The 25308-nt window shown below is 35.9% G+C and overlaps 2 protein-coding genes across 3 annotated transcripts in view; one reads left to right on the forward strand and one right to left on the reverse strand.

Annotated features, from left to right (window-relative positions):
* Window positions 1-2117, forward strand: part of LOC121295285 (rab proteins geranylgeranyltransferase component A 2-like) — a 36950-nt gene extending 34833 nt beyond the window's left edge. For both annotated transcript variants that reach the window (XM_041219741.1, XM_041219742.1), the window contains one exon: window positions 7-2117. In XM_041219741.1, coding sequence (XP_041075675.1) covers window positions 7-276 — 270 coding nt within the window. In that variant the 3' untranslated portion in view covers window positions 277-2117. The remainder of the gene's footprint in view (window positions 1-6) is intronic.
* Window positions 2118-2208: 91 nt separating this feature from the next.
* LOC121295286 (rho GTPase-activating protein 6-like) overlaps window positions 2209-25308 on the reverse strand; it is a 37613-nt gene continuing 14513 nt past the window's right edge. The window contains exons 2-12 of the mRNA XM_041219743.1: window positions 21583-21742; window positions 16391-16459; window positions 14126-14379; window positions 12186-12381; window positions 11613-11668; window positions 11371-11521; window positions 9381-9529; window positions 8004-8180; window positions 7392-7489; window positions 4350-4576; window positions 2209-3466 (exon numbers count right to left, since the gene is read on the reverse strand). Coding sequence (XP_041075677.1) covers window positions 2991-3466; window positions 4350-4576; window positions 7392-7489; window positions 8004-8180; window positions 9381-9529; window positions 11371-11521; window positions 11613-11668; window positions 12186-12381; window positions 14126-14379; window positions 16391-16459; window positions 21583-21721 — 1992 coding nt within the window. The 5' untranslated portion in view covers window positions 21722-21742 and the 3' untranslated portion in view covers window positions 2209-2990. The remainder of the gene's footprint in view (window positions 3467-4349; window positions 4577-7391; window positions 7490-8003; window positions 8181-9380; window positions 9530-11370; window positions 11522-11612; window positions 11669-12185; window positions 12382-14125; window positions 14380-16390; window positions 16460-21582; window positions 21743-25308) is intronic.

Raw genomic sequence — 25308 nt, forward strand, 5'->3', positions numbered from 1 at the left:
AACTAGGCTGAGAGTATCTTTGGTCAGTTGTTCCCTGATGAGGAGTTTTGCCCTCCTGCCCCAAACCCTGAAGATGTTATTTATGATGGAGATGGAGCTGAGGCAGAGAATGCAGGCTTTGGGGCCCCTTTGGAGCCAGAGCATAACAAACCAGAAGAGGGTGCAGTTCCAGAACAGGAAAATGAAAAAGCAATGACGGAAACAGAGAAAAACACCACTGTTACCCCGGTCAGTCTGGCAACTTGCGACAATTCAACAGAACAAGATGCAGAATAACTCCATTAAAGTTCTTTCTTATGAAACAGAATTCTACAAGCTATTTTACCTATTGCAAACATGTAACATGCCTCAAAGCCTTATGGTACACCTTTAAGCAAAAAGCTTTTTGTGAACTTATTTGAATTGCCTTCATTTGCAGGCTGTCCAATGTTAACATTGTTAAGTTTAAGAAATCCCTTCCTTTTTTATATGTTCATTGTATCTGAGGTGACTGTTAGTAATGTCCATGGACATTTGTTTAAAATTAAGGGTACATGTATAACTTAATGAAAGGATAGCTTAGAAAATAATTCCATAAATCTTACACATTTTGCACCAGCTTCATTAGTCTCAAATGTGCAGTTTTTAACATGGTATCTGGTACTACTTTGAGTTAAAGAATGTTCTCTGTTTCTGCCTTTTTCCAGTCATATGTTACACTTTTAATCCTTGGGTCATTTTGCTTCAGCTGTGTCTTCTGGATCAAAAGTGTGTTACCAACTGAAAGCATGTCAGTCAATATGGGAAGTAGCTGGTTGGTTTGACAGGAAATGACCAAGCAAATGCAACACTAACTTAAAGCATGGTTGCAAACAGATTTCTTTACCAATACAAAAATTGCTATATGTCTCTTTTTCAAAACTCCACATTTGAGACCTTTAACAAATGGAGGTGCACAACGATTTATGAAATCATTTTGTTAGCTACAGTCACGTCAACCCTAACATGACTGCATTTACGATTTTTAGCAAAGCATGTGATTAAAGAAAAAAGAATGGGCACTTCATCATTTATTTTTTTCCTGATTTACAACTTGCTGAACAGCTGTCACTGCAGCAAAAAAATAGATAAGTAAACCCCCTCATCTTTTTTTTGTTAGTTAATAATTATATTAAAATAATAATGGCTAGCATGTTCCTAAAACTTGTCTTATAAATGTCTTCATAAATTATTACTATTGCTGGTTTAAATAGCATTAATGTTTCTTTTTTGTATTGGTTTAGGTATGCCATCTAAAATGCTGGATTCTTTAATTTAAGTTTTCTCCAAGCTTTGTGTAAACCGAGTTATTTATATCTGTGTAGCACAGTACATTGCCAATTAAGACCAAAAACAAAATAAGTGCATGTAAATGTAGACAATTGCTTCTGCTGGAAAGCTTAATTTAACCAGATGATATTCACGCCCAAATACATTTATGCTGCATCTCTCTGGGTGGTCTTGACTGTTTTCTAGCTACGGGCACATAGGTGAGAAGGTTCAGGGTTTTTTAATTTATTTATTTTTACAGTGCACATCTTAATCTAGGCTATACCGTATAATGGGTGGATGCTTTATTGGCTATTTTGATTGGATCGCCAAAAATACTTTAAGGGTTGCATACAGTACTTGTAGCGATCCCACCCTTTGTCAGGCTGGTATACAGGTCAGATTAAAGAAGCGCAGAACAAGAGAAATAATTTGTCAGATATTAAAGTAGATGAGAGTAAGTTTATTTAAATGTTTTTTTAATTAATTATAAATGCAAAAGTGTGACCTTTTTTTTTTTTTTTTGTGAATGTGCTGTGAAAAAAATCCCCTGATGTATAAATCTGCTGAATTTTTAATATCAGCTAGAATTTCCCATTATACGGTGTAAAACAAATATTTATGCTGACAACTCCAGGTATGTCAGAGGTTGTAGATGGCGCTGTGCATCTGATTAGTACTTTTTTTAAGCTTGCATATTTTTGGTTGAAGTCCACCTGCTATCTGGTAATGTATGTTGTTTATCAGCTTACTATGTAGTAAGCATCGGTCACAATCGGTAAACTAATTTGTGGTTTTAAGTTTGCACTTATTACTTGGGATCGGTGGCCGACTCTTCCCAAAAAAAAAAAATATATATAATATATAAAAAAATCTGTGACATTGAGGCATGTTGAATTTTGTTTTACTAATGTGTAAGGGAGGGAGGAGTGGTGTGTTTGTGTGTGTTAAGTACAACAGACAAGAGGATGATGGGGGTGCAGCCCAAAAAGTTTGGGAACCGCTGTTCTAGAGACCATCAAAAACACCATCAACAAGCAAATACACTGATAACACTGAAGTGGGGTCTTTCAATAAGACTCAAAAGAACACACTTTATACCAGGGGTGTCCAATCCAGGTCCTGGAGGGCCTTTGTCCCACCTGCTTTTTGTTCCAACTGTGCCTTTTTAAATTACTTAATTAGAACAATCAATGGTTATAATTGGTCCAATTAAGTAATTTAGGACAGTTGGAACAAAAACCATTTTTATATTGGAAATCATAGTTTTAACATTGTGATATGTAGCTAGGTGAAGATAAATATCCTCAGTATTTCATATGTGACCACTCTGAGCTGTATGTTAGTCAAAATAGTCAAGCAGAGAAAGTACATGTTCTTGGAATATGCTGAATAACAAATGGCGACGGTTTCAATGAGATCTACATAGTCGGCCACATTGAGGACCAATGTACCAGATTGGATTTGGCATAACCATGATGTGGATCCAGTTCTGATACACCATGGGCCCCTTGATCATTCAGGCCAAAGTTCACTTAAATCTTATTGCAAATTATTGGATTCACCTAGGACTGAAAATTTGCTGACCATATTTTGATATGACAAGAAATTTCCCATTTCAATGGGCCAGTCTGTGGTTTTAAAATAGACCAGACAGCTTTCTGAATATTTACACTTCCTACAGCTATGACCTGAAAATGAGTTCATACAAGAGTTTCACATTCAGTAAGAAAATCGCCTAAATTAGGGCTCCTTGGTTCCTCAGTTAGTGTACCCAAATCCTGTTTTACCCATATTCTGTCTACAGCCTCTCTTTGCTGATTAATTTGTGTAGAGTGGTTAGCATTTGAACTACTGGAACTGGCTTGCATTTCCCCACCAACTGTAGTGGAAGAGGATGGGCTAAAACGAAGTATCTGGTGAAGATCAAGCACAGCAGCATCGTCCTGAGAGAAATGTTCTGATTTGTTGTCCGTGAGTTGAATTCGATCCTTCTGTTGTGGACTTGGGTATCCCTCATGCTTGGCCAGAGGGAGAATCGGAGGACCAGCTACAAATTTGCAAGGCACTTTTTCCTCGGCTGCATTTGTGTGAGAAGGTAGACCTATGGACGTCAGGTTGTGATGAGATTTAGAGGTTCTGTTTTGTCCAAGTCTTCCATGTGTTTCTTCAGAAGAACCTAAAAGATAAATCATTTGAAAGAGATTGAATGAAGGTGTGGTTTTTTTGTTTGCATTTTTTGAAAGATTTAAAATATGGAGACAAAACTTTATAAAATTAGTGTCAAATTGTAACATACAAGACAAATCTCCTGTCATCATTTGTATTTTTATTAATCTACAATTCAATTGGCTAGAATCAATTTCCAGCCACACAGTTTGTCAGATTTTGGCAGAGCTGATTTTCTTACTGAGCAACTGTACAGTGCAATAAAGGATCCCATCCTAAAGATGAAGTCCTAACTACTGTGAGGATTTACACTGCATAGCAACACCTATAGAATGTAAAAATGTGAAATGAGGAGTGGTTTTACAGTGGAAGTATATTCAAGTTTATAGATAGATAGATAGATAGATAGATCTCTCAACTGTTTTTGACAGGACTGCTAGAGGTGGTGCATCATATTACATACACTGTTTCCTGATGGCCACAAGATGGCAGTCAATACTCGTATAAGGATGTACTCAATTACACTGTAAATTGAATTAAAATCCCAGAACCCATACTAAATCTCATAGGGAAAACAACTTGTACAGTGTTTAATTTAATAGTATACCCAGGTTTACATACATTATATCTTTCCTCTGACTTTGCCATGTCAGACTTATAAAAGCGTGACTACCCTTTGGCCCAAGCTTTCATGTCATTCCTTATTGTCTGACTTTATACTATGGAAATTGTAACACTGCCATTAAACCCTGCCTTTGGTAAAGTGTCACGTTCATGTAAACTGTGTTTTGAGGTAGAACTGCCATGGAGGTAAAACTAGTCCTTGGATGCAGATCGCAGTGCAGTAGTATCCCATTTGAATTGGAATTACAGTGGTGATTCTAACAACTTACATTTTCTTTGCTGATTTAACAGATCCAAAGGTCTTAGTAAGCTAAAGAATATTTCTGCACTCAGGCTGCCTTCTTCAAGGTTTTCTCTGGGCTGTTGCTCGGAGAAATGAGGAGACGAGTCCAAGCTATACATATATCCACTCGAGAGACTGCTTGAGTCGTAGGAGGATTCCGAGAAATAATGTCCATCAGTGGATGAAGTTGCATTGGTCTTCTCAGAGACAGTTCTGAAAGAGAAGGTGACAACAATTTATTTAACTAATTGTATTGTCCCCAGTACACTGGGCTATTCTTCAAAATTAAGTGCCCTATATAAAATTAGAAAATGGTATGCCATTTAAAATGATATACTTTAGGATGCAATGTAAGAACATTTAAAAAAAACAATTACACTGCAAAACGCCAACTCGCTCTCAACAACAACATTGTTGTCATTCCTGTTAGTTGAATTGCTACTGGTATTGTTCAAACCTAAAGATTACTTTAAAACATGGCTAGGCAAAGTTCACCATGCAGCTACCCCCATCCCCAAGCAGAGGAGAACTTGAAGCATAGATGGGAGCTACTGTAACTCAATGTCAGGACATTAGGTTTATAAACATATATGATATCCCTCTTCCTTAAGATCTGGTAACTTTTTATTTACAAATTAACCCCTAATATAATCTAAAAGCTGAATTGAAATCACTAAAACACAGTTTATGTTATAGTTGTATTACTGATTTATAATTGCACTGCTGTAGCTTTAAGGGACAGTAGTACAGGCATGTAGTCAGTGCATTATTTTGCCAGCTTTAAACTTGTACGACTATCAGTTCATATTTCTGAAAGAGCATAATCAAATTACTACATATCCAGGAGACACAACAATACAAGTGCCCTCAGTTTTTGGTAAATTTGTGCAGCTTTGTAGCGTGAGAAGGTGACTCTCTATACCAGAGCTGCTGGTAGGCCCCTTCCTGGGATGATGCACTCGGTCCTGCCCACCGAGGGGATAAAACTATCATCCAAAGGAAGCCATTTCTCTTTTTCCTTAAGATGGTATGGTAAGATTCCTCTATGTTGAGCTGAGCATGTTGATAGAAAATGTATTTCCCTTGCATTCATGCTGAAAGCTGGCTCGCCACTTTCCCGGAATCAACCACTTTGAAAAAGACAGAGACTTTTAGCCTTTCTGTCTTTTTCAGCAGCCTCCTCGCTTGCGTGGTAGGCCGCTCTTTGCATCTGCCTGTTGTGTGTGAACGACTGCCTGTGCAGCCGTGAGTGGTTGTCCATTCTTTCTGAGAGTACACAGTTCCTCCATGGGGTTAGGCCTTACTGCATCCCCGCTGTCGAGTAGACCCTGCCGGCTGCGTAGGCCCGTCCACCTCGGTGAGTCAGGCCTTGTAAACAAACAGTGTGCTCTCCCCTATACTATCTTTCTAACGTGTTTATGCTGTCTGCTTCAACTCGCCCACTGTGGCTTCGGCCTTGTGTCCCCCTGGTACACGCTACGCGCTGACCAGGTATGTGTGACCGCGCGGTTACGGTAGGCACATTTGCGTATTGTGAGCACAACTGCAGTTGTTCTAAATAGATCATGGCATTCACTCAGGCTTTCTTGTGTACTGGTGGTGAGGACAGCTATAATCCTCAAAGCTGCCAGTGTGGATCCAGATGAGTCTGACACTACAGAGAATTCATACATTGACAAGTAGCGTATGGCAAATATATTGAAAAAGGCTAGACACACATATATACTCTCATCAGAATAATCTGTGCATTAACGTGCTTTAAGAAGAGAGCCTTAGTCATTTTTGTCAAACAAACCATTACGACTAGAATTTGTTTTTGTCTTTTAAAATAAATTAGTAATAATTTGTGTCAAAGAAACATTTGTATGACTAAAATGTGTTTTTGTCTGAAATAAAATTGTTAAAATCCCATGTTATTGGTTTAAAACTTATCTTGACAATTTAAGTAAATTTTTGTGGCCTTCTCACTTGCAAAAAATGTTGTTTTGACATGGGTACAAAAATCTTGCATTGGCATACCTTGCTGTCACTTTACAACACCACTCCACCCTAGATAAGCACTTAAGGGATACTTCTATCAAAGTAGAAGTTGTTGCTTTATGTACAGGGGGTGCTACGTCATGAAAAATTTCTGGCCAGGGCCCCCAGTAATTTATTTCAAAATAAATGTACTTACTCAACAAACCACTTGAAGAAACAGGATCAATATTTTCTCACATAAGGTGTAGGTTACATAAAATCACAATGCAGTTTAATTATAAAATGAAACACTTGACATGCATGTGAAGAACAAAAAACACTACAAATTAATAAAATAAAAATACATACAGTATACTTGCATGTCTCCATAATAATTATCTTACAATTACCAAAGTGCTATTTAAAATATTTTACAATAGTGAGAGATCAGTGCTTGTATTTCTTGTCAAACTGTAGAGCTGGACAGACCGCAATCTGCTCTGACAAAAACACAGTTTCATCAGGGGACCTTTACTGGTGCACCAGGGGAATCCGTTAGAGGAAAAAACTGCAGTTTGTTATGCATAGTAAAGAAAACTAGGTTGTTGGATGCAAGTGAGATATTATTATTATTAATATTATTTTATTTAGCTGACCCCTTTATCCAAGGCAACTTGCATGGTATTACAAGGGTACAGTGCAAAAACAATATTTAAATAGTGTAGTTTACAGAAAGTGCAAATACTACTAGAATACAATGTGAGATAACAATTTAGGATTAAGACCATTTGTATCTACGATAACATGATAATAGTGCAAGGATTATCAAAGCAAATAAAAACAGACGTAAATGTAAAAGTAACAGACACATGAAATGTCCCCTTATGATTTTAAAACAAAAGTAAACTTTCATACCTATACATATTTACTATAAATTAGTTTAAAAGCTATATTTAAACGTCTTATGAAAGGCGCAATTTGGTTCCATTAGACTGCAGCACAGCCTTAATCTCTGTGGTCCATGATTCCTGCCTGTGCAATATTATCAGAGCTTTAAGGTGTAACTTACGAGAGCTTCCTTAGTTTCCTCCTCAAAAGATAGTCTATGACATCTGGTTCGCTCTGGAGAAGGCTCATTAGTACCTCTTGCTGTAATTCAGCAGACACCTTTGAAAAATACAACAACAAAAGAAGTCTTCATATAGTTTATTAATTTGATATTTTAAAACAACCCAAAAAACAAACACAACAGGATGAACTAGAAACCCCTGTCATAAAAAAAAATCCACGCATCCACTCGCTTCAAAACCTTACGGCCCCGATACCACTTAGACACATGGAGCTCGAAGGAGTTGGCTTCTTAAGCTTTGTTGTCTTGGTAGCGTGGACAGTCTTGATCCTTGCCTCATAGCCTTTCAGCAGCCTAAAGGTATGTTCAGCAGCACCATTTTATCCACCGGGACACACCCACCTGCTGGTTAGGGATCCACAGCTGGCCAGTCACCAGATGCGTTTCTCCACAACCAAGCATAGCAGGTAGCATGATCCAGATAGGGCATCTTACTTAATAACTCTTTATAAAAATAACAAACACAAAAACCCCACAATGAAACCAAACCAAGCAAATATGTTTCTATTTGTCATGTGCACAGATTCAGCCTTGCCACAGACATTTACTTACTGTAAATAATGATTCATAGTTCTCTATAAGTCTCTGGACCACTGTGATGATGGATGGGCTGTCTTCCACCCCCAAAGACTTCAGACTGTAATCCTTTTCTGGCACTTTCTCTTTCTGGAGGAGGTTTGGTCCAAAAATTGTAGCCAAATTAGCTGCAGTCATCTTATTACCAGCAATCTGAAATATGAGATTTCCTTGGAATTTAATAACATACACAAAGTTTATTTCCAGTATGCCAGCCCACCAAAAAACATAAAAAGTCAAAGCAAAGTCAAAACCATGATGCAGCAGCAGTGCTTTTAACTAAATAGTTTTAAAAGGATGATGGAGGGACTGAAACAGAAAATCATATTCAAAATCATATTCAAAAGCAAGTGAATCTTAATAAGAAGACTACATTAATTTTGATAATTGTTATACTGGTACTAAGTGGCTCTTTGCAAACACTATTTTGAGCACAGTTTTCTTTGATATTAGGGATAAAAGGATCCAAGTGATTGTGCTTCCACAACATAACTAGGTAGCTCGTTCCATACCCCCACCAATCCTTATGTGAAGAAGTGTCTTCTCTCTGTCCTAAGTCTATCTCCACTTAATTTCCAATGTTGCTCTCTAGTCCAGGTTTCTGTACTGCACTTAAAAATAGCTTTGGTTTAACTGTGTCAGCTCCTTTTAAGATTTTAAACTACTTCATCTACCCCCAATTTCTTCATTGTTCCAGGCTGAAAAGATTCATTTCTTTTAGCCTTTCTTTCTATCTCATTCCTTTAAGTCCTGGGATTAGTCTGGTTGTTGTTCTTTGGACTTTCTCTCCAGACCACAATGGAGAGCCTCACTTTCATTTTGCCTTTGTCTTAAAAAAAAAAAAAAAAAAAAAAAAAAAAAATAGAATTCATCAATTCAGGCATGGATTTCAGAATCCATTAAAATCAAACCTGTCTCCTATAATGTCGTTGTTGTATAGATACTCGCATAGTTTTCCTCTTAGGATTGATTCCATGATTCTGGAGATGAGACTGATGGAACTGTAGTTTCTTGGTTCTACCTTATCTCCCTTTTTAAATATGGATATCAGATTTCTCCTGTCTTGATTGATTTGTGAAAAATCTTTGCCAGTGGCTTGGCAATGACCTTGTGTCTTTTAAACACTCTTGGGTATGTGCTTTTCCTAATACCCTCCTGTCCTCTTAGTGCTTCAATTTTATTTATACCAAGTGCTTCTAGAGCTGATTGTGACAGGAGCATGTTGCTGGCGTCCTTGCTGGTACAAAGTAGCAATATATTTCAAGATATATTCATTATGTATCTCGGAAAAGGGAACTGATTGGCTAATGAAAATGTATCAAAGTGTTGATATGCAGTCACTGAAAGCCCTACCTCCTGCCCATCTGGTCCAGTATAATTCTGAGCACAGCTTGCCACTTTGCTCAGGAACTGCAATAGCCTGTAGAGGGTGTCGCAATTACACGGTGGCAGAAGATATAGCAGGAGCTGCAGGAATGAGAGTTGCTCCTCTGTGTCCATCGCTAAGATCCAGCCAAAAAGGAAAGAAAAAATACTTCAATACAGCATTGAAAAGCAGACTACTAAAATTGCTTTTTTGTTTGTCACTAATTTTATAACATAGCAGTTTGTGATGCATTTAACATTACACATATATATATATATATATATATATATATATATATATATATATATATATATATATATATATATATAAAAGCAACGAAATATTGAAATGCATCAATTTCACTCAGATAGAAATTAAAAGAAGCAATAACAGTTTAATGACAACAGGTTATGTAAGAAATAACCCACGACGGGGTGTGTGGGGAAACTTGTCTGCAGCAAGGAGACATTTAATAACATTTTGCAAAGAGCTCATTTTTTAACCCTTCTGATCAAGTCAGTTTGTAAATTACAGTTTATAATACCGGTATAGTATTGTTTTCCAAACAATTTTCAGTACGTGTTTCATAGCTTACATGACAAAACAGAAAGTCTGCAAATAGAGAACATAGAATCCATGTAAAAGGTTCTTAGAAGCACCTAAAAAGGTCTCCCCACAGTGGCAAAGCAAGGTTCTAACGAGAGCCTTTACTTCTAGAGTGTAGGCATTATTAAAGGAATGGTGGAGGGGATTAAGAAAAGATGGAATGATATTCTGAGGCACACGAAAGAAAAAGTCTCATACAATACAATGAGGGCTCATCCTCCACCATCATTTTAGTAATGCATGTAGAATGTATTTTTTAGTAATGTGACATTCTGGTATTTAACGATACTGGTTCAGGCAGTATTGTTAAATTCGAGTTGGGGGGAAAAAAAAGACAAGGGACAGATGACGCAGTTTGTAGCTATAGCAAGTACAGTTTTTCGACCATATATACCGTACAGATATGTTTTTAAATACATAGAGTAATACAGACAAACATAAGAAATAAGAGAGTTGTAACTGCATAAGACTTTAAGAAGATATAAGTCGTAGTTAAACTGAAGACTGTTCGTATGCAGCTGTATTGTTGTTGAACATATTGCTGTACAACAATTGAAGGATTATCCACCCGTTTGACTGCCATGGATGTAAGTAAATAAAACTTATTGTTTCTGAAGTTTGAAAAGTTTATATGCCTGGAGTTATTCTATATGAAATAAGAAGTTGAACTAATATACGAAGCACAGTAACTGGATGACGAGTTGAATGTATAAGAAACCTATTACAAACTCTGAAGTGGTACATTTGTTTATTAAGAAGCCACTGCACATTCCATATTTTATTCATTTGTCCTGGTGATGTATTTAGAACTTGTAACACATTACATATTGGTATATTTCAGTTTTCGCTTCTGAGCACCCTCATCACCATAGCCAGAAACAGGCTGAGGTCATTTTCTTTTGGAATGTGTAGCCTACACACACAGGGTTGACCCAAACTCGTTATTTATTGTGAGAGGTGTGTAATTCTCCACCACTAATTGCGGTGAGGGGTATTTAAATTGGTTGATTACGGAATCATCTGCTTTACCTAATTAGTCTTATAAAATAGGTCGTTATTTTGACGAGGAGTGCAGTCGTACTGAACACGCACATTACATGGCTTTTTGCGGTCGGTTTTTCCCCTTTATAAATTTGGGCCTAAGTGTCTAAATCTTGGTTTCCATGGTAACTGACAGGTAACCCACAGTGTATCGCGTCAGTTACCATGTCTACCAGGGGACCAGGGAGATATTCTGTCTTGAGCCAGGATTTGAATCGGGGCACCTCCTGGATACCAGCCCTTTTCATAACCACCGTTCAATATTTAAGTTTAGTTTTTACAATGTATTTGAAGTGAATACAAACACCCTGTCAACTGGTGTTTACATACCAGACGAAATGAGAAATGCTGTGTATAACTCCCTGGGAAGCAGTGGGTCTGGCATCTCACGCAGGAATTCCTTTAGCAGAGCTGCCACATCATGGACACTCTGATCATCATCGAGAATCACATCATTGCCTTGGTCAAACTCCTCTCGCAACTGAAAAAGCACAAGAAGGGTGTTTATTGAGGCTTCAAATATGGATGACTAAAAAACAGTGAAAGACTTGGTAGCTCCAGAAAAAACATACCTGTCTGACCCTTTTCTTGGAGCTCCCCACTCTGAAAATCCCCACTGTCTGCAAGCCTGCAAAATAAAAATCAAGTGTAAGTAAACAAGATATCTTGTCAGTGTATGGGCCGTTCCTTCTCCTTTAGTGCTTTTGTAGCACTAAGTTGTACTCTTATGTGATACATGTGATGAATTCTACTTTAACATGTTAGTTCATTTAAATTATCGCATACCTGTGATAAATTGGTTGGTCTATTTGGACTTGGTTCCACATTTTTAAAAGTTAAGAAACTACAAAATAATTCTGAAAAATCTGCAGTATGTTCCTGTCATCCAAAATTATTAGTATTTGCTGATAGCATGTGTTGAGCTCTTTCTCCACATGTTGCTTTTGGGAGTTTGCGGACTAAGTGCAGCTGCAAGGATCAATTCATTCTCTTCACTAGTAAATTAGCATTCAAAATCAAATTCACTTTTGACGCAATGCATAACCAACTGATATTGCTATTCATTTTTTTTTCAATCAGGCATATGAACACTTGAGGCAGTCGCTACTAAACAAATACCTCAATAACGCATTAAAGACACTCACCGTACATTTCGATGTGTTGGCAGCAACTGTCCATAATTCGAGGGACCTGCCTGTAAATAGGGTTGAGGCTGAGTTTTGTAACTCGTCCTTTATCTCTCTTACTTTCCAGCTCTTGAGGGTGGGAGAGGTGAAGAGCTTCCAGTAACCGGGACTGACTGTCATCTAAATCCGTGATCGAATCCACAGACATACCTCCCTGAAACCAAGAGAATTCAGCTTCATAACACATGACAATCATACAGCCTACTTCCATCACAAAATGCACTACAAGTGGGGCATCTGTTTAAATAGACTGGCGTTGTTTATTTTTTTTACAGCTTAAAGCACATGTCTCCTTTGTGTGCAGCAGTAGACTTTATCCAGATTCTGAGATACTGTACTGTATGTACAAAAGAAACCAAGCAGAACAAATCCCATGGTGATTAAAGCAACAGCATCAATTTGGGGTTAATTTCCATTACTCCCATTGCGTTGAGCAAATGTAATATTTTCTAATCTCTCCTTATTTTATTTAAACCTCCTCACAAGTGCCAACAAATTCCCAGGGTAACTGTGTAATGTTTTCTAACCAGAGTATAAGACGTTCAAGTTTGTAGAAAGGCTAACTTAAAGTAGATGCAGTCACATTTCCAAGTGTTTAGAGTGATCTGAGAAATGTCATTAACATTGTTTAATATCATTTTTGGTAAGCTCAGACCCTTTTGAAGTCATTTTAAAAGGCTTCTTTCTGGTTTGTTCATTCTGTACTACAAGCAGACACAATGGGCCTTTTTTTTTAATTTCCAATCTTCCAGGACTCCATTCTTCTTTTCGTTGATGTGAACGTGTGCCAACAAGATTATATACACACACACACACACACACACACACACACACACACACACGCATTGCCTCTGGCATTAAACAAAACCCCCAAATGTTCTTGTAATGTTACAACAGCAGTCAAAGAAGAAGTCAAGAGCCTAAGGGACAACATGGAAAATGTAGTGGAGGATGATAAAGTAATAACACATGAATTGAAGAATGCAAAGAAACAAGGGTGGCTACTTCTAAGTCACTGTCAGAGATTTTAACAAACCAATAACAGGAGATCTTCCAACAGACTCAGTGGTACCAATATTTAAGAACATAGAAAAGTGTAGCGGTACAAATCAAAGGATGTTGTGATAGGGTTGTGTATGTACTGGTTAGACCTCACTTTTTAGACACATTTTACAATATTCAAAACTGGACACTAAAATATATTCCTGTTAATGTTTTAAATTAAATATGTAACAATACACTACAACTTTGGATTTCTCTAGTGTATGAAATGGAACAAGATGAAACATTCCATCACCACGGCAACTGGACACCCAAGCAGAAGAGGGCAAAGTAAAAAGCAAAACTGTAGATTTATTTAGGCATCCAAGAAAAAAGAAAGATAAAGAAAGTAGTGGTCTGTAGTGTCAATTCCAAATATATAGATATATCTATATATATATATTAATAGATAAGGTGTATATATATTTAAGATATGTGTGTGTGTTTAACAATATAGTCCGCAATTTACATTTGGACACCAAAGAAAAAAACATAAATATAAACATAAAAAATATTTTGCTTCATCAAAAGACCAACTATGCGAGAGGGTAGCCGGTAGAGAAGCAGAGTTGAAACATGAAAACGTGTTTTACCAATTGTTTTAAGACTTTAAAAAAATAATAATAAATACATAAATATAAAAAACAAAACAAAAGGAAATAGAAAAACCCTCAGATTTTTACTTTAAATATTCTTCAAACTATGTTTAAAGTTAGAAATTAAGTATTGACAAATTTAGAAGACACTTTTGGATTAAGAGCCAACTTTCTTCTGGGATCAATCAGTTACCAGGAATTACAACGGCATTATGGGTTGAATGACCTCTCATTCTTATGTGTCCATGTCCTCTAACTTACCCTCCTTTGGACCCTTGCCCCATTATCCATGAACGTTGGAGAGAGTGGTTCATTCTGAAAATCAAAGGAGGACACCAGAGAGAAGTTGCTGTTGTACAGTTTATTTTGCTTCTGAGCTCTGAACCTCATGACGCTGGCTTCCAGGTTCAGGCAGTCCCTGCGGCTCTCCTTTACCGCATCCTGTTTCTGCTTCTGATGCCGATCATTACAAATCACTTGAGACAATGGAATCCCGAAAGCCTTGGGACTGCTTTCTGCAAACCAAGAATACATTCATATGTGTTAATGCAAAGCACCAAAACCGTATAACTGTATAGTTATAACACTGACCAACACAATGTCCTAGAACACAGCTTCCCAACCCTGTTCCTGGGGACCCCAGTTTGTTCTGGTTTTCATTCCAATTGAGCACTCAATTACTTAACTAGATCCTTAATTGAACTAATAATTTACTTAATTAGACCTTTTTAATTGTTCTTAGCTCCTAAAAAGTTGCAAAGTTCAAGTTACTTATAAAATGTTATAGCTAACTTGAAATGTGCAACAGTTTAAGAGCTGAAAACAAGTAAAAAGGTCTAATTAAGCAACTTATTAGTTCAATTAACTAATAATTAGTTTAATCATAAAGTTCAGTGGGTTCAATGTGTTCATTTCCCTTGGGCCCAGTGCATGAAAAATAATCATTAGGAGTGTTGTTCCCTCCCGAGTTTTACCTTTATAAGACTTGAACGTGACAATATAGATTGATAATAAAAATTTTAAAAATGCTACCTAAACTATCAACCTACCGTGATCTCTTATTAAGAGAAAAAATGCAAACCTGTTGATCAAAGAATTCCAATAGTGTTTGACATTTAGCCATGTATTTAGTGAATATTTAATTTCCAAAAAGTTGATGATGCATAAAATCATCAAAAAGTTTCTGAGGGCCAAGTGGCTTATTGCCCCTGAGTTAACAAAGAGACGAAGAAATGCACAGAATGACCATGGTCAGGCATACAAAGCTACTTCCCATATGGGGTGATTACGAAACATAATCTGCACTATTGGTGATCTTAAAAAGTGTTCACATGTGTTACTGGAACTAAATGTCTGCTTACACAAACAATCATATTCTGTACTCACAACTGTTTTTAACTGTTATTGTTTTTTGCCAATACTGGGCTTTTGCTAAAATGTTATTCAAAGAAACAAGGTGGTAAAATCATCATGTTCTGCTATATGTCTGTCCTAAGTGAATCAATCCTTTGTTTTACACCCGAGGAGCTCAAGAGACCTGGCAGTACCCCTAACTCTACATTGCGCTGCAAGATCACAAAGCTGTATGCTGAACCCTGGTCAAAGTTCAGGCTGACCCTTTCATTAACAGGCCCAAGATGCCGAATAGACACAAGGGCTTCAATCAAATATTTTCTACATATACACTAGAGGCACTATTTCCTGCAGTGCCAGCAACACATATTTGGAACATCTATCAATACCATTTCCCCACAGACAAAATACAGCTGCAAGGTATGGCATAGATTCCACAAGGTTCCTGTAGACATCCACTGGAATGCCTTTTTTTTTTTTTTTTTTTTTTTTTAAACTTTCTACACCATTTGTTTCAGTGTAAGGTTGACTTTGGCTGAGAAAAAATATTATAGCTCAATATTGGAACAAATTAACCTTGAACAATAGAATGAAAAGATAATAAAATAGTAAGGATATTTGATTTCTCTTTTAAAACGTCCTTCAACCTAGAAGGGGGATTACAAAAAATGGACAGTCCTGCTGCTCTGCATAGCCTTGGTATCATGCCTTATACATAATGAATTCCCATTGGCTTTTAAAGAAATTCACATACGGTAGCAGGGCTCACCTTTGACATTGGCAGGCATTTCAGTAATGTACTGGACAGAGGGGATCACCAGGCGTCAAGTAAATGTAATGTGTCAATTTAGAGGTGAGACACAGGGCAAGTGGTGGGAAGTGTGATTACAGGACTTTCAATATTGCTTTATGGTAGACAAAAGCACATTGTTAGTTGCACAGAACTCAGCTGATCAGGATGACTTTTAAGGCTACCACAGTACTGTTTAAAAAACGGATGTTTAGACAGCTCAACACATTAGCATTTGAATTATGGAACCTGCGTAAAACTCCCTCAATAGATTATTTAGATCCTTCTTCTGGAGACAAGGTGATTAATCTCAATGGCCTTTTTTCTGGTTTAAGGTTGAGAAAATCTAGGATAAGATATACAATTGAAAGAATATCCATTACCTTTATCTTTTCTTTCTTTAGAAAAGGAATCCAACTTTCTTCGTAATGGTTTCCTCCTTTTCGGACCCCCTGTAAAAAAAATAGATAATGTATGACTAATTTCTGAAGTAATACAACATCATAATATTGATATATTAAGTCATGTAAAACACAGAAAGTGCTTTCAGTAAATGATGGGTTACCTAAAAATCCTAATGCACAAAGTATTTAGATACCAAAATAAAAACATTTAGTCTACAGCGGTAAGCTTGACAAATCTTTACCAGCAGTTTCAATACATTCACAGTACCAGTTGCCAAGATTTTAGTTAGTCAGCAAATAAGGTTCCATTATGTAGCCTAGTTCAAAGTGAGCAAAAACCCTTTCAACCATCAATGCTCATCCAAATCCTTGCAGATTAAAAGATACCAATGACTCAGCAGCATCAATATGATTTGGTACCCATTCTACATAATTGCCACTTTTTGAATAAGTAGTGTCCTCTACCCTCTGACCTGTATTTACTCAATTTCCAACGTCGTCCTCAGGTCCTGGTCTCTGATCTATGCTTGAAATCATCACAAGGATAAACTCTGGTTGATTTGCAACACTTTAAAGATTTAAATAAATTCTCCCTAAACATTCTTTCTTTTAGGCTAAATAGACTCGGTTCATTCCATCTTCATACCATTTGTAAATACTTAGGTCAGAGTCAAGCAATTCCTTTCTCAATAAAAAGTAAGAAAGTTCGATGCAGTTCTGCAAAGCACAAAAGAGAAAGTTTACATAGTAGAGGTGGCTGCTAGTAATTTATTCAAAGAAAATAAAAGTATTAAATTGCAGTATATATAACTGCCAATAACTGTTCATTTTGATTGTTTTTGTTTTTACCTTGGTTGTAGTTTTTTTGACGTGCTTCTTCAATAGTAAATGCTTATCTAAACTGTATTCCGCGTTCAGTGCAGATTAAAAGTGTGCTTTTTTTTCTTTTTTTTTTTTTTAATGCAACCAAGTTAGTTTTTGTATGTAACAGTTGCCAGTTATGAATTGATTAGTGCTGGACAGAAATGGTTTTGTAATGTTTTTTAATCTTTTGCATATTTAGTTTGTTGTAACCTGAGTAAAATGTATAATACCGCTTTGTCCTTTTCCATTTACTTAATGAAACGCTGACAAAAATGCAACACTTCGAAATCTAACATGAAACACTAAACTATTATTATGGCTTCTGGTTGACATTTGCGATATCATTTTGTCTTTTTTTTATTACACGATGTTAAATAAAAAATATACATTCATTTATTTTTTTCTTAAAATGATGTTCCAATTTTCACATTCTATGTGATGCAAACAATGCTGGCCATAGCTGTATATACTTCAGTAAGTACATTATAGTAGAACGCAATACACAGAAAGTAACAAACTTTGTGAAACAAAAAAAGACATGAATTATGCACGTTGTAGCTGAGGACACAGTTAACCTGAGGGCGCTTTACAGAGGGATTACAGTATATCAATGTATTGTGTTAATATATACAGGTAAATTTTATGTGACTATTTTTGTTGGCTTGATATACTGCAGGTTCCATAATTCAAATGCTCTGTTGTTGTAAATCACATTCTGCAAATTGGTTCATGACAGCTGAGGAAAATAGCTACATGCGGTTTTGTTGCTTTGTCAATTTCTGTTATTTGTTTTAGGAACCACAAAGAAAGTAATCATTTCTTCAGACCATTAATAAGACAGGATGCCAGTTTTTCCAAAATAGCAACAAGAAATACATACCACTGCTGCATTCTATAAGAGGATTGTAATGAATAGATTTACTTGACTTTGTTACATACCCTATCTCAGCTCTATGATTTGTATTTATTTATTTTAAAAACCAAAGAGGAAATTAATTTTTAGATTATCTCCTCACCAATTATAAAGTAAACTAGTAGCTTAAAATGTCATATCCCACTGTACATTTCTCTGAGCTGGGCAGACTTAGTTGTTGCTTAGGGATTTCTTTTTGAAGCCTACTATTGAACAATTGGGCCATTTGTGACCTAGAAATAAACTGTAATTTCCTGTAGTCATGGGAATGTACCCTCTGCTGAGGCTTTATCTTCACAGGGTTTGGCTGGGGTTTACGGATGTGAAACAAAGACATCTGGCATTATGCTGGAATAAAATATGAAATTCTAGACTGAATGGAGCAATTTGTAAGACGAGTGTGCTCCTGAATATTTAGGATCTATTAATATAATATCACGTGGGGCTTACAAGATGATTACTCAATTGCTCATTTACTCCAATTTAAATGATTTGATTGCTTACTTGTTCAGATTAATCAATTTATTAATGTCAAGATTAAAACCTCTAAAAAAGTATTTTAACCATTCCAGTAAGCACTGATACATTGCACAACACCAATACAAGGGCAGTAGAAGTCCTTCAATAGGAAGTATCGTTTGGGTTTCTATACATGTCCCACGAGAAAGTTATAGCAAAGCCTTCTCCAGATGCCTGAATTGCTTCAGATATTTATTAAACATTGACATGCTTATAGTCTCAAACAACATTTAAAGGATAATTTGGATATTTGGAGATCTGCCCCAAAGTACAGTGTAAGACTTTTAAACCGAATTACAACAATTGAATGAGAAATGACATGGCTTTTCCACAATAAATGAAGTTTTGATTTTATTACTAATCACTTGTTTATTGAAGAACAATTCCCACATTCTTTGTTGACCATCTGTTAACTGAATAATATCTACATCTAAGTTGACTGGAAGAGAATGCTTATTATTCCCTAATGATAGTTCCTTGTGGCCAGAGGGATATTTAAAAATTAGTTTACATTTAATGCTTGTGGTAACTGTCTGAACAATAAGGGCACGGCACCACAGAACATATGATCTAAAAAAATTAAGATGGGTGAAATAAAACATTTATTAAAATAAACGTCATACCATAGCTGTCTTTGTAAACCTGTAACAATGGCATTGCTTATACGCACTCTAGAAACTAAATTCTCTCTCAACTGTCATGAGAATGTGACTTAGCATACAGAGATCATATACATTCCTCGCGCTGTAAGAACTACGTGGCCAAAACATGGCACGAATTAAAAGGGTGGGTAAATCACCTTCTCACGCTCAAAATCTGAATAAATTGTAAATGTGTACATGGAAACAAGTCAGAAAGCCATACCATATGTTCACAAACCTTCAGCGGTGAAGAGACCGTTTGTGACGTAACCTCGCACAACTTTCTACTATAAATAAAGGTCGTACCAAGCAATCCTTTATTAACATTTGAGATCTGCTGGAAGTAGCCCTGGCAAGTTTTGACCAAATAGGAAATAATAAGCATACAGTACGAGGGGTTTAGAGACATTTTCATTCATTTGTTTTTCTTTTTTGTTATGTGACAGCATTTATGCAGTGTTTCAGCTTATTGCAGTTTGACTCATAAATTGATTGTGATTCACAGATTAGTTGTTTTATAAGCAGGGTTATGAAAAAAAACTGAAGCTAATACAAACGTAAAAAGATGCAGCCCTTTGCAATACATAAATAAATTCCTATCTCTACAGGTTAACATAGATCTTAAAGGGGACTCTTTTCTTCTGATACCAGTAACATAGTGTGGCACTGATAGTGGAAAAAAGTCTAACGTAATGCAAGCAACTTGCTAAATATAGTGTTCACTGGATTATAAAACATTGTTATTGCTAAGAAAATTGTTGATGAGAAAGGCTTACATTGTGTGGATGTGTAATTATTATTCATCACTTGTTTATTAATGAAAATATCCCACACACTTTCTTGACCTCCTTCCATTTGTACTGTATATTAAGCAGCACTAGCTCATTATTGAGGTGAAGCAGTTTGCTATATTTAAAACTGAAATATTAGCACACAAGTCTTTATCAAGACATTTAAATAAATGGGACCACATATTGTTTCCTGTCGAAATCAAACAAGCCTTGACATGTTGTGTTATTATGGGTAATAAATAAACCAAATAACAATGAAAATGGTTCATCCAGAAGAACAAAGCAGAGGACTGGATTCATTTCTCATGCTCCGTAGGTGCATTTACATTTGTGGTGTCATTTAATGACAAAGTGGAGCTGTAAACAAAATTCTTAACCAGACATGCATTAAAGAAAGGCCCACTCAATGTACCATAAGACACAGCTGTGATTACATGCTCCACAAGCACATCCTTAACAATTGTGTACACTTCACATAAGGTCAAGTTCAAAACAAGCTATGTTTGAGCAGATTTTACCAAGTAGATTTACCTTTTTCTGTTAGAGTCTCCCTAGGCCTGTTGGATATTGTTTAGATTAGCAGTTAATGAACCTCTAGTATCTATTATCTATGGAAACTTAATAAATACCAAATGCTGAAGCAACTCATTTCCAATTTCCCAGGACACCCAGCATTACAAATTGATGGTATATATTAAGCAGTGTGTTTAAAAAGCAAGAACTTTATTATAATTATCAAAACGTCTCTTTATGTGTGAACATTTTAAATTGTATTTCACTCTTTCAAAAGTATTAACACACCAAGTTGTATTGATAACATTGTTCACATAGTTGAACTTAATCAGAATAGCTTAGAGAAATATATTATATATATATATTATATATATATATATATATATATATATATATATATATATATATATATATATATATATATATATATGAAATACATTATGTAATGTCTACAGATGAGCTTTAAGCTAAATCGATGCTGGAGCTTTATTTAGCTAATTAGATTTCTGATTGGTATTCAAAGTAAAAATAAATAAATAAATATCTCATAGGGCCCTGGTTCCAACAAGTCCTGGATTAGCTCTGCTGCAGATCAAATAATTAATGAAAAGTCTACTTGAAAAGAAGTCAAGTCAAAAGAGCCATGGTTGTCTACCCTGGCCTAAATTCTAAATCCCTTCAATAATGTCTGTGAAGCTGAATATCCCTATATTGGAAACATGAGCAATTCTTAAAAGTAACACATGTGGGAAACTTTAAACATAACTCTTGTATACAAATCAAACTTTAGAACTTCTAACTCCACAAAGTAGCTCTTACTGTACACACAGTTATTATGGCATCAGAAAACTATCTAACACATTGTGAACAACATTCTAAATTTAAAAACACATTGGTTATGTTTCCTGAAGCTATTAAAATGGACGGTACCTTTGGGAATGGTGATTTGACAGTTAAGTTTGTTGTTCTGTTGCAGATGGAAGAAGGCAACTTTCTGCAGGTTGGCTCTCTCCAGCTCTGAGAGACTCTGAATGGGAGCAGGGAACAGTTTGACACTCTGTCCAAGCATTGTGCTCCAGGTCTGTTCTCCCTACAATATAAAGCACTGCAAGTTACTCACTCACCTCATAACCCTGCAGCCATTCTGTGATGTTACATAACAACAGAGGAGAACAAAGAGGCACAGCTTACTGTTAGCTTTTGAAAACAATACAAGAAGAAGCTAGTCAGTGTGTATTCACTTACCCGTGGCAACAGGTACACACTTATCCGAGTTAAAATTAAACACAACCTTCTCTGAAAAATGGAATATATCAAATGAATATATTGCTGCACATATGTAAAATGTTTACTTCAAAAATATTATGAATTGAGTCAAAATAGTAGCCTGGGATCCTGGGTTTATAAATGTGCTACAAAAAAAAAAGTGACCAATAGCAGCGTGCTAGTGAGACTGCTAAAGATTGCGATGGAAAATATCTAACAAACACTCTTTAATGGTGAAGAAATGACTGGCGCACAACCCTAGTGTTACGTTTTATACTAGCCTCATTGCAGGACTTTGCTCAGGTTTTATTATACATGCTAAATATCTCTGAGTGCTGAAACTGTAATAAATGATCATTGAGAGCACATTTGTGATAATTAAGATAAGTAAACATTCTGAGGTTATAAAGTATTCCTTTTAATTATTTTTGTTGTTGCTTTTGCCACTTGATTTTGATAAGGGCTTGACTTCACAGTACCATATAAATATCATGATTCAATTGAAGGCTATAAGGAAGTTGATCCTCAGAAGAAAAATGAACAGAAAGCCATTTTGTAAAATGTAGGTGTTTTTTTTTGTTTGCTTTCTTTTTTTTTAAGTGGCCTCTGAGGGGAAAAATCCATGCTGAATAAAAATTCCTTGAATTGCATGATTAATGTCTGTCAACATAAATTTAACTGTTAACTGCTTTGACTAAATGTACTGGTTAATAATTACCAGATTAATATTGTTATTAAAACTTGTGGAAAGATGTAGGAGACGATATAAAAGCTCTGGGGTAGGACTAGCAATGAGGAAAATGTCCTCACGTAAACCAGCAAGAGGGAAAGCTCAGGGAAACTTCATAAATACATAAGCACTCTGCAACTATACACACCTTTTTAATATTTAGAATTTTAAACATTTAGATTTGACTACTGCATATATAACTTTTAAATAATCAATGTACTGAGGCACAAATTAAATTGGAAGCATATCACTTGTCATTATAGTACTGTCTTTTAGTAATTAATAGTGTTTTATGTGTAAAAAAAAAGAAACAAAAATGATTGTACTTGCTCGCCTGTTTGTAAATATAGCAACAGTGCTTCAGGGCTCAGGTTCTAGGTTAACAGTAGCCATTTATTGGGGATTGCCAACTCTTCAGCTATACAAGTCCAACCAGGGGAAGTACTTCTTATTCGGTATTTTAAAGAATGGATATTCACGTTTATAAAAAAAAAAATTTAAGAACTGCACAAAATGTTTTTTATTTGGATTATAAAAATAGAACTGATGTCATAAAGTGCTGTACTTTTAACTGTACTTTATCAAATCAGTTTAGTAGACTACTGTTATCTTATGTGTTTCAAGCACATAATATAATAAATTGAACAAAGTTCAACTTGCAGCATGTGTTCCCTATTGTATCTGTGTTATTGTATTTTTCTGTTTCATAAACCAAACCAGTATTAGCGCTTACATGTAGTATTTTGTCCAATTGGAAGGTTTTGGAAAAAAAGTAACGATAAACAGTATTACTATGTATGGTAAGGATGCATTTAGAGTGTCAACATGTCTTTTTGAAATTCTAGTGTGTTATTCTGAAGTGTATATAAACAATGCTGCTCTGTAATGTGTGTGTGCAGTGAGAGCTACAGTTTAATGGATGTTCAGTTTGTGTAATGCAGAGTCGCAACACAGGTGGCTACTGGGCAGCCCTTTGCAGGTACAGAAATCATGCTATTTGAAGACAGCACTACAACTCTGATGACTAGCAAATTGCGTTTTTTAATTTTATTTCTCAGAGCTGAAAGAACACCCATGCTTATTCTGTAAAGTGTCAACAAATGACAATGCCCGCGTAGCAGTGTTGCAAATACCAAGCATGGGCAGCTTTGCCACTTCAGCCAACAAAGTGGTCACTGCTCACATAGAGTGGCCTTCGGAGACATGGGGCCTTTCTTGACAGCCAATTTATAACATAAAATATATGCTGCCAATCTGTTCTTCATTGCCAGGTTTACATGCATTAGTTTTTCATAATTTGGTAGGACTTTACAAACTCAAGATTGCATACCAAATAATCATACATAGAGGCAAAAGGGCCTGTTTAGAAAAACACATTATTTTCACACCCATAAGAACCTGGTTGAGGGCTCAAAATCAACTTTTGACATCTACAGTATGTAAAGGCAACTTCAATTGTAGGTTTCTTAAGTTATCCAATAGTTGTCCTTTTAAATTGCTTGTGGCCACTGACCTACCAGTTTACTGGGCCAAACTTATCTTTTACAATATTGTAAAACAGAAAAGCTAACATGACATTGCCAGAATGTTTCAGTCAAAAAGCAACATTGAGGTTAATGCTCACCGTTGAAACTGCCCCCCTTCTGAAGTCGTCCACCAGATCTTTATCCAAAAAAGCAGCAGATACGACAAAGAAAGTCAAGTTCAAGTTTATGATGAAGGAAACCAGAACATTTCTGTGCTCGTCCCCTTATCACCATTATCACTGGTATTAAGCCTATGTGTAAAACCATAAAGGATGTTGAAGTATGTAAAAAAAAAAACTAATTAAGTTAATCTATAACTTTAAAGTCTGTATCACACTGCATCTATGTGAATAGGGTATGGACGTGCCTTTGCTTTAAAACTGTCAGTACAGTATAGACCTGTATACTCTATCGACTGTACATACCAGTTGTTAGGCCTAAGTGTTCTCATTGTAGCTGAAATGTAATATTGTATAATGGCACTGCAGCTGCATAATATGCATTGTTGTTGTTTTTTCTCTTTCATTTTAATAGACTTGGAGGGGAAAAAAACTACTGTGTTTGAAAGGAAAATAGAACAATAAAATAGTGTTGACAGTTGCAAGTAACAAAATATGTTTGTCAGATTTTGTGCTTTTTCTGAATAATTTAGCACTTAAAGAACATACTTAGTCACCAAGTAAAACCAGATGTTTCCTGAAATGTTTTCATATTATTAACCTTCATACACAATAGACCATTACATGATGTATTAATAACAAATGTGTAAATAGGATCCAAAAAATCATTGCATTGTGACTTATTTAGTGATAGTCGAAATATATTGAAGTGTTTAAAACGTACTTGGATTAAACTGCATACAATACTAACATTTGTCAAAATTGCAAGGCCTTACAAAAACAGGGTCCTATTGAAATCCGAAAACGCAGCACCTTACTTAAGTGTTACAACTGTATAATTTTTATGGACCACCTGCTTTGACAAGGGGATAAAGTAGAAACCTTAAAGAATCAAGCTGGATAAGCATGACCGATTGCGAAGAGATCACTTCAAAATGTTTCGGAGGGATACGTACGTTGTAGTCCCATGCCCTGTGCTAACAAAGAAATCTACTTATTCCACATTGGTTATTCT

This window comes from Polyodon spathula, chromosome 20 (genome assembly GCF_017654505.1).
Source record: "Polyodon spathula isolate WHYD16114869_AA chromosome 20, ASM1765450v1, whole genome shotgun sequence".
Classification (NCBI taxonomy): Eukaryota; Metazoa; Chordata; class Actinopteri; order Acipenseriformes; family Polyodontidae; genus Polyodon; species Polyodon spathula.